Raw genomic sequence first — 10,849 nt, 5'->3', positions numbered from 1 at the left:
CTATATTCATGTGTACTAAGGATTGGTATTATGTTCAGTAAATTTATAGGCAAATATGTCTATTGACGGTCGCTCCATTTTCTTCGTTTAAAAAGACATGCATACAAATACTTCCGCACGACAGTCTGCAATGTTCCTGTTGTTGTAAAACCTCGACACGACGGATTGATCAGAAAAAACATCAACAATTCTATATTTTAAGATTGTTTGTAGCAGAAGCTAACAGGCTAACTTGCTAAACAGACAGGAAATACTCAGGTTATCAGAGACGAGTAGTATGGAGATATTTCGATATTTTCATTTGGATACAAGACACAGAAAACTCTGTATGTGTAGAGCTATAACATTTTAAAACCTTAATTTTCTGTCTATTTTTCAGGTTTTAGCTGTTTACTTTGGCCATGTAGCGATGACCACAAACGTCCAGAATGATAACATATAAACTATGAATACATACATAGAACAGTAGAAGTCGGAGGCTCGATTCGTTTCTCTGATACATGCAGGCAGGATTGTCTAGATGTTAAAAGGACATGGTTTCTGAATGAAAGATTAGAGAAACACATTGTTACTTTCTGTGGCGTGTTGTCTTTCTATATCAAATCAGATTGACAAAAGGGACATGGAGCTAATGCTTGTTGGATATTCAGCTTATAAAGGACAGTTTACACACTGTTAATGTCGTTTCTTTAGGTCAATAAATCCCTTTAATCTGATTGTGAGAATTTATGACCTAAATCTGGTCTATGTAAAGATGTTTTCAAGACAAATCCACACATCTGCAGATTGTCCCGACAAACAAGAATTAAAAACAAATTGGTCTTTACAACACATTCTTTCAGGAAGACTCAAATACCGAAGCTTTTACCAGTACTCTACTGCACACATGACTTTCTTGCACCACACAGTTTAAACTAATCAGAAACAAAATAAGGCTGGTCTGGACGCTTCTAACTATATATTTCATAACACAACAGCGTGTGGTCGCATCCTTAACAACATTTTAACACAACAGCTCTAACGTGTGTACGAGTTTTTTCCAGTCACGATCCGCATGTGGAGAGTTCTTGCTGAACCTTACAGTAAATTCCACAAACGCCATTGAAACGGAGGAAAGAAACTTCTTGGTTTCAAATTAAGAGCAGCTTATCAGCGCATAGTCTCTCTTATGATCCTTAATTATCACGGTCATACTTGGCAATTTAAATGATTTATATTAATTTATTAATTTATATTATTAATTATTTTGCCCATATCAATTGATTGTTTCATAAAGGAGTTTTACAAGAGTTATAGTTTCACCTTGTAAAAGGTTGAATAGGCAAGTTCAAGATTTGACGATCCATGACTGCCTCAGATCTCTTTTAGAAGATTTCGAAATACTATCCCTGAAAACATGACTTTTGATTGTAGGCTTTTAGAGAAATTGATCATTAAAACAACATTTGACCTGTGACACGTGTATGTCGTTGTCAAAGTTTACGATGCTATAAAACAATTATTACATTATTATGTCACAACCAAAGACTGGAGAAGATATGGTCTACTGTCCCGCAAAGTTTTATTACCTTTGAACGCCGAATTTTGGATATATTTATTGAAGAAACAATCATATTTTAACTATGACGCTTGTATGGAATTGATAAAGAAGACAGATTTATGATGTTATAAATCAATCATTTTCCCAAGTTGCGATCAATGACTGCCTCGGATCTCTTATAGAGCATATAGACTACTGTTATACTGAGGTGTTCACATGTTTTTTACAAGTCTATCGCAGCAGACTGAGGCCATGACTCGGGTTTATCGGCCTGTCATGTGACCGTGGTTCGGAGCTAACGGTGATGAACTCATTAGCAGCAGCGGTCGGGGGTCCACGGAGGTAGAGCCCCCGACACCTGAACAATGTCGGCGCGGCTTCACGTCATCACGCTCCACAATTAACAATTTGATAGATACGTTGAAGACTCCCGGGGGGCCCGGAGCGGCGGACCCCACCTCCGCCCAGACTCCATGCAGACTCGTGTGTGAGACGGTGGTCCGATGCCAAACCGAGTCTGCAGTCATTAGTGTTGGCACGGGCGCGCCAGAAAACGAGCAATTAAACGACTTAAATAAAACCACAAACTGAGAAACAACAAATGTTTTTTTAAGGTCGCCCGCTGTGGCTGCACTCTGGAATGTGCGAAACAAAACACACATCTCTGCGAGGAAAAAAAAAAAAAAATAGAGCAGACAGAGGACCTGGAGGTTCGAAGGCAGTTTTATCTCCAACAGACTGACGAGTCGGCAGATTTTGGCAAGGGGTGCCGTCTCTCCAAAATGTAAGAATGGAAACGGGTCCAAGACGTGAGTGGGTACTGATGTTTGGCTCCGGCCGCCTTGTAATGTTAAGACCGGTCTTAAACTCCTCTTCTCCTGGTTGCTGCTGAGTAGACTTCAAATATTCGCCGGTGATTGGAGTTCAGACTCTGGCGGGGCAGATGTGAGGATGTGAAGCGAAGATACTCCACTTCTGAGAAAGTCTGTGACTCAAACTTTTGAGAAGTGAGTCCAAACAACACGAGTAGGTCAGAATCTTGTGTACCGAACCGAGGAGAACACGACCTGTCGCCAACCTGTCAATCACAATTGACCTTTGGCTTCCTATAATAATGGAAAACAAAAATACATTTGAATATTACAAGACTTTCCTGACATTGTTCTGCTTATTGATTCTTAACTATTAACTTTTATTTTTCACACCATTATATTACACATGTTATACTTAAGATAACTGTGAACATAATTGACCAACATCGTCTGGATTGAAGATAAACCTGAATGTCGAGGACAATAATAAATATAAATTAAATATATATAGAAAAGAAAACCGGACAAAAGCAGTGACACAACTTCTAGAATTAAATCTTTCCAGTTCTAGCGTCGTCTTCCATCCGTGGGTCGGAGTTACTGATCAAAAGGTTCTTTACAGTCATTTTGTGAATGAAATCTGTAACATTTTTTTTATTAAAGGGCAACAAATGTGTTAATTTAAGTGTAAAAATGTTGGACTTGTGTGTGCCCCGCCCACTGAAAACACTTGCTTTTTCTGGAGATGAAATCTTGTTTTCCATAGCCACACCCACTCTGCTGTGATAGTTCAAACATCAAGGTTTGTCACTGTATGTCATCAATCCCGGAAGTCTACACGTCCAAGTGACTTGTTTGTATAAACAAAGCAGGGCATGATTACAACTGGCTGGAGGAGGTGTGAAGCCATTATAATGTCATAATGGACTCTGCTCTCGTAACCTCTTGTTCGTTGAGATTTAGGGAGAAGTTTATAAAGTGATGAGTTCAAAACATGGTCATGATGAGGGACTTCCTGCATCTTGGAGAGGAAGATTCAACTTTAGTTTATATTGACTAATGTGAATGATTTTCATAGGCTAGATTGGAAAAGAGCCACATTGTATACAGTGACTGTTGTGAGGGGCCAAAAAACAAAGAACAAATGCCCATATCTGGCATAGTTTACGCACCATTATAAATATTTGTTCAGTTTCTAACGTTAAAAGTGTTTCCATTTTACTGAAATACAAACTTTTCCTTATTACGAAATAGATATTTTAAACACGTAAATGAAACACTTTTTTCTGTAATTATTAAAAAAAAGAATAATAATAAAAAGTTACTTCAAACTAACGTATTCTTCTTGAAATTACAAATAAACGCTAGCTACATTTAAGCAACGTAGAAACTGTGCTGACAGACGATTAAAACGTTCTTAATGACAATAAAATTCACATTCAATTTGACTGTATTATTGTAATGAGATTCATTTCTCCTTCTGTAAATCGGGCCTTTTCCCAGCAGATACATGTCTCGCGGCGCTGCACACGGATCGTCCCGAGCAGCAGACATAAACATGGCTGAGCTAGAAACACATTTACGTTCTACATGTATGTGTTCCTGGATTGATGAGATGTTTTGGTTGGCCTCGCTCAAACATAATTTAATACTAATCACACAATAGCTCTCTCTGGCTCTCTTGTTGTCTTCTGCTTCTCGGGAACTCCAGCCAAAGTTTTCCTGAAACCTAAAAACAACAGATCGAGTTCCTCCTCAGACTCTTCCGTGTTCCTGCTCAGACATAACAAATTATGAGAGTTCATCACCGTCTGGGAGCTCCAGGTCTCCTCGCAGGAACATCCTGACGTCTGGGTCCCGGCGAGAGGCCCGGATCACACCGATGGGTCGATCGGTGGATGTCTCTCACACCGGTGAACTTTCACCTCGAAAGGTCACGGAGGGTGGTCGGGGTCGTGCTCAGGTCGTCAGAGGTCGTAGGTCGTGCGAGGAGGAAATAGTGGCAGCGTCACCCGAGAATCTGTTGCCTTCACAGGTGTAAGGAATTCCCCACATTCCTGCTTCAGCTAAGAACCAAGAGTGGACGCAGAGGTCACCGGGGTGACGAGAACTCGCGTGGATGACCTGAAATTAATAGGAAAAGCACTTATCAGGGGAAAAGTCATTATTATATTGCAACACTGGAGGAACACGGATGTAGTATTGACTCGGTACTTGACTTTCGACAAAGACGTAACTGATTCAATGTTTGCCTTAAACCAATATGTCCATATATCAGCTTTGGAGTCCACTGTATCCTCTCGTCCTCAGTCGTTGCTGGGATCTCGCAGGGTTTTATTGTTTCTTTAGAAGCGGAGGGCGTAATGACTGCTGCCATCTGGCGACTGGGAGTTTAATTGCAACAAAAAAATGCTGTTAATATCTAATATATATGTTAATTGTAAATATTAAATCTAATTATTTTATTTTATACACACATTATTTAAATCTAAACCATAAAAGTACCATGATAAAAATTAAATATGATTTGAAACATGTAAGACATTTTGAAGAAAAAAAAATTATACAGTGCTGTCGAATATGGACTCAATATTGTAGAAGAAATATTGCGATATTGCTGTATCTATCATTTCTACCACCACTAGTATGTGAGCACGAGACATTTGAAAAGAAAGAGAGTTCTAATTCATCCAACCATGTGGTGTATTGTGTGTGTATTTGTATGCGTGTGTGTGGAGGTAAGTTTCTATATTATTCAATCCGAATTAATTAATTGAAGTATTTTAGGATTTCATTATTAAACTTTTTTTTTAATATACAACTAGTTGTAAATATTTCATTGAAAAAACATTGTTTTATTGTGTTGAATTGTTTTGTGATGTTCTGTCAGTAAAATGGTTTAATGTGTGTTTGTATGTGTGTGTCTCAGTTACGATCAATAAAGAGAACAACAACCCCAGATTTGTTAATGGAGTCAACTGAGAACCAGAGCGTCAGAATGAGAGGAGCTGATCCACATCCCCTGCAGGTGTGCGGTGAAGAGTCTGTGTTTCATTAAAGGACCTGTTAGAAGGTAACACAGGTGATCAAACTCAAACAGTAATCACACTTCAAACACTGATTTCTTCCCACGTGCAGTTTTGTGTCGCGGCGGCTCGGGTTTCCGAGGCACTCGGAGAATGTGGGGCGACTCAAGACTGGACTCTTTGTCTGTGCACCCGAGCAGCTGGGACAGCTGAGCAGGGACAACTGCTGCGCCACACTTTCTCCGACTCTCTGCGCCTTGTATGGTGTTTGCTGCACATTATTTAGATTTTCTTTAAATAACATTGAGACCTGAGTTTGACTGGGTCTTAAACACTTGTTTAAAATGAGATCAATTGTTTAATGACCTCCTGATATGCTTTAATAATCTCCATCCTTATTTATCAATATTGTTTTTTACCCTTAAATTATTGTATTTACGTTTAAATTGCTTTATTAATCAACATTCATTCAATTAATGACGATTCAATTTCGATTAAGATAAATGATCGCGTTAGTTTGAACACAAGAAAATACACACATGTACCAAAACAAGCCTTCAGTGCAAATATTCGAGAGGAGTCGCCCAACTGGGCCTGTGCCGTTCCCTCCGGTTGCTCCTTGTTCGCCTGCTGCAGTGGAATGCCAGCAGCTGTCCCGTCCTGGACTCCAGCCTGCAGGACTTTAAAGTTTAAAGGTCCAGAGTGGACAGCTGGGACAGTGACAGAGAGAGAGAGAGTGATCTCGGGCCGGAACTTTCTCCAAGGCTCCCAGAAGAGGAACTTCACGTCCGACCACGACTTCCACCTCAGTCCGGCTCTGCTGCTGATCCGTCCATCATGGGGGCATTTATCGCCAAGTTGCTGCTGCCCACCGTCAGCAGTCTGGTCTTCCTACCCACCGCCAGCGTGGCTGCCAAGAGGGGCTTCCACATGGAGGCCATGGTCTACTTCTTCACCATGTTCTTCACCGCGGTGAGACTCGCTTTGTTTGATGTCAGATGATCGAGAATGTTCCTCCACAGACGAAGCTCTTCTGGTGTGTGTGATGCTTAGTGGGGAGAAAAAAAATGTCTCATCATCTTCCTTGTGTGGAGCTCTGTCACCTGGGAGAGACTCGGCAAAGTTAATTTAAAGTAACATTTAAAAATAAAAGATACAAAACAGAAAATTGCTACTGGAAGATTTCAAAAACCTCATGTTTTTAACACCTTTAAGGTTCAAAAACTTGGTCACATTTGAGAGGCTCGGATAAGAAAATGATAACAAATAATAATAACAAAAGAATGTGTTGAAGATTAAAAAATAATAAACTAAAAAGCTAAATATTAATATTTCTGTCATCAGTAAAAGCTTGAGTTGTTAGTTGTGACAAAAACAAAGCAGCGAACTGAAGTCGCACCAGCATCTTGACCGACCTTGACCGACCTTGGGTCCGAGTCGAACCCTGAACAACCGTTTTCTGCAGAATGTGTTCGGGTCGACACTCAACGTGTGTGTGTGTGTGTGTGTGTCCAGATCTTCCACGCCTGTGACGGACCAGGTCTCTCCATCCTCTGCTTCATGAGATACGACGTGCTGGAGTACTTCAGTGTTTACGCCACCGCTCTGTCCATGTGGGTCACGCTCGTCGGTGAGTCCAGACTCTAGATCATCTAGTGACTCACGGTCTTTGGCACCGACAACCACAGCTTCACCGATGTTAGCTGCCACGACTAGCAACTAAGCTACTATCGTATCTGAAGTTGGTCTTTGTAACCTCCACCTGTCGGATGGAACTTTTGACCAACTGTTCTGTGGATCCTTCGTCCACATCTCTAATGGCTACTCACTAAAATACCAATCTACCTGCTCATGATGACCTTTCGTCATTCGTTTCTACTTTCCTTTTCTCGCACCTCAAGTCTACTAGGGGTGTGAGAAAATAGATATACACTTAAATATCACCATTTTTTTCACAACATTGTATCGATAACATCAACATCACTATATCACTATAGACAAACTTTTGGCTTTCAAATCCTATATATATATTTTTTATGTTATTTTATCTGTTATGGTTTATATTTCAACAAAGAGTGAATAAAATTAAATTATTATTAATATTATTATTATTATTAATTATATTATTATAATTATTTATTTACATTATTACATTCACGGCGTTTGTCGAGTTTTTTGTTGCAATTAAATTTCCGGGCACTAGATGGCAGCAGTTATTACGTCCTCCTTAACTAGGGGAACAATAAAATCCTGGGAGTGACTGAGGATAAGGGGATACAGTCGGATCCAGCAGCTTTTAAAGCTGATGTTTGGACATATTTTAGTTTCAAAACAAATGAAAGCAGTTACGACTTCGTCAAGAGTCATGTGGTCTTTAAATTCTACAACACCAGAGTCAAGTACTCGACAATACTACAAATATATACTTGTTACTACAGTATCATGATGTATCGTGATATGTATAATATCGCAAGATTCTTGACAATACACACCCTCACCGACAACTCTATATGAGTATATGAACACATGAATCAAATGAATCCAACAACAAATCTCTAAAATCGTTGTCCCTGATGCTCATCCAGTTGCAGCCTCATTGACACTCGTCATGTTTCAGCTCTAGGAGACTTCGACGAGCCGCAGCGGTCCACCATCACCATGTTCGGGGTCCTGACCTGTGCGGTGAGGATCTACCAGGACCGCTGGGGCTACGGGATCTACTCCGGACCCATCGGCTCAGCCGTGTTCATCATCACCGTCAAGTGGGTGAGTGTCGTGGGAGGAGAGGGGGGGAGGGAGGGGTGAGAGGTCCGGCTTCAGTCCGTCACTCGCTCGTCTTGTGTTCCAGCTGCAGAAGATGAAGCAGCTGCGGGCGGTGTACCCCGAGAAGAAGGTGTACACCCAACAGGTCGGCCCCGGGTGTTGCTTCGGTGCTCTCGCTCTCATGCTGCGCTTCTACTTTGAGGTGAGAGTGGTGGAGGAAATAAAACACATGTCGAGGTATATTTTATTATAAAGGTTACTGCATGTTAAACTGACACATTACTGGGAAACAATTGTTTAATTCAACAGTGAAATCAAATAATAATGAATGTGTTGAGCTTCAGAGGAGGGGCGGGCAATTAAAACTCCTCAGGGGCCTCATTAAATAGAGGGGCCGGCGTCAGGGGCCGTCAAGAAGAAAAGAGGGAGGAGTCAATAAAGTGATGGACAAAATAGTACAAAAAAAGACAATGTAATATCAAGTGCAATTATCTCATAACATAATAGAATAAAGTGAAACATCCTAAACTGTAGTTTATATTTTCAATCTCAATATTCACTCAATTTATTTGGAGGACCAAGAAATACTCAAAAAGAAAAGATTCAAACTTTTGCAAATTATATTTAGATTTAATAACTTGTTGAAATAAATGCAAAATAAAATGGTTAGCCATCAGAAACATTTCTACATCATCATCATTCTCATCAGTTCTACTCTGAACTCAAAGGGGCCGCATGAATGCAGTCAAAGGGCCGCATGTGGCCCCTGAGCCATGAAGAAATGCATTGTTAAAGAAGTATTTAGAGGATTTGGTTACACATGTGTTTATATTCAAAGATTATAGATTTATGTTTATAATGTCATGTATTTTGTTTAAGAAAGGAAAGTAAAAAGATATATACAACTAATTCCAAATAATAATAAATAAGAGTTATGAATGAATCATCAAAGATCTTTGATCTGTCAATCATCTCATCACAACCATGTCCTCCCCCCTCCAGGAGTGGGACTACGCGTACGTCCACAGCTTCTACCATCTGTCTCTGGCGGTTTCCTTCGTCCTCCTGCTGCCCAAAAAGAACCGCTACGCTGGAACTGGTCGAAACGCCGCCAAGCTGAGCTGCTACACGCTCTGCTGCTGCGTACGTGTTTTTTTTTTTGCTTTTCCTCCACAAACTTCAGATCCGTCCGAGACACCGGACAGGGGCGTGATGACGTAAAATCAAACCCGGGATTGATGTTCATGTTGATATCATGACTTGTGTTTAAGTGAAGACCATTGCTTAGTTCAGCAAATATACATCTGGTTTTGACCGCATGTATCATCGAGTTAGACACCCCTGGTCTATGTGAAACTCCAACAGGTGCTAGCTTAGCATTAGCATTAGCTTACTGTTAGCTTTTCCTTATTTTCAGACCTCAACCTCCACGTTGCAATTGAACCCTCGTAGTGTCGATTTGTATTAACAGTAATCTCTGATTCCACATCCTGTGATGCACGTTGCAGAGCAACACTATTCCCCACGCTTATTTATTATTTATTATTTATACTTATTTATTTACCTTATTATCACCCCCTGTATTCAAAGTAGCTTAACTCTGCAGTGAGAATTCTGACCCGCTCCACTAAAAGGACCCACATTTCTCCGATCCTAAAAACTCTTCACTGGCTGACAGTTTCTTTCAGGATCAACTTTAAAATATAAAAGAGACTCCTCCTTACATCAGTGATCTGATCCAGCCTTACACCCCAGCTCGGGCTCTGAGGTCTGTGGATCAGAATCTACTGATGGTTCCACGCACACGACTCAGGACCAGAGGAGAGAAATCCTTCCAGGCTGTTGCTCCTCAGCTTTGGAACGATCTTCCTCTCCCTTTGCGCTTGATGGATCTACTGACTCCTTTAAGAAACATCTTAAGACGTTTCTATTTGTTCAGGCTTTTCCTTGATTTTCTGGAACTCCTGTTGTGTTATCAGTTTTATCTTGATCTTTAAAGTATATACTTTATTGAATATTGTTTTGATTGTTTAACCGCTTTGTGACCCTGGTCTGGAAAAGCGCTATACAAATAAAAATGACTTACTTACTTACTTATCCACCTAAAAACGACCAAATGTGATTACAAAATAACATCAACCAAACTTATATCATATTGAAACACCCGCGAGTTAACAGCACCATGTCTGGATCTCGGTTGACTCTGACCGACGGCTACTGAGCTGCCGAAGTCGTAAATCTGACACAAGCTTCTCTCTGCAGTCCATGTCTCCGGGAACCGTGAAGGAGAAGTCGGACAAAACCAAGAAGAAGAAGTCGTCCCGGAGCATCTGGACCATCCCCACGGAGAAGCTGTGGACCAAAGCCGCCAGCACGCCAACGCTTCTCCCGCTGTACAACCCGCCGCCCTCCACGCCGCCCTCCACGCCCATCAAGGGTCCGAGCGTCAGCAAGCTCAAAGAGATGAACGGTTGGAAGTGACGATGGCGGGACCAGAAACCAAATACCTTTCGGGCTGATTAACTCGGCGGCGGCGGCTGTTGGACTCATTTAGGAGAAGCCACCGATCGAGGCCGGCGCTCCTCGACGAGTTGACTTTGGCAGTCTGGGTCAGACAGCGGGCTTCTGGGAGTCGGCGAGCGCGGCGGCAAACATTTAATGTGAGCCGCGACGGAGCCCGAAGACGAGGGGAAGACGGAGACGCGGCC

At 41.3% G+C, this 10,849-nt stretch overlaps 1 protein-coding gene across 1 annotated transcript; it reads left to right on the top strand.

The window, feature by feature from the left end:
* Nucleotides 1-6,211: 6,211 nt before the first annotated feature.
* Nucleotides 6,212-10,622, top strand: mymk (myomaker, myoblast fusion factor). Its single transcript, XM_087790731.1, has 6 exons — nucleotides 6,212-6,350; nucleotides 6,894-7,008; nucleotides 7,996-8,144; nucleotides 8,227-8,343; nucleotides 9,144-9,284; nucleotides 10,404-10,622. The coding sequence occupies exons 1-6, from the start codon at nucleotides 6,216-6,218 to the stop codon at nucleotides 10,620-10,622; spliced, it is 876 nt and encodes a 291-aa protein (XP_087646857.1). The 5' UTR covers nucleotides 6,212-6,215.
* Nucleotides 10,623-10,849: the final 227 nt, after the last annotated feature.

The sequence above is a fragment of the Callionymus lyra genome, chromosome 1, assembly GCF_982586985.1.
Source record: "Callionymus lyra chromosome 1, fCalLyr1.hap1.1, whole genome shotgun sequence".
Lineage (NCBI taxonomy): Eukaryota > Metazoa > Chordata > Actinopteri > Syngnathiformes > Callionymidae > Callionymus > Callionymus lyra.
Note: the sequence above shows the minus strand (reverse complement) of the source record. Positions and strands in the feature narration are given on the sequence as shown.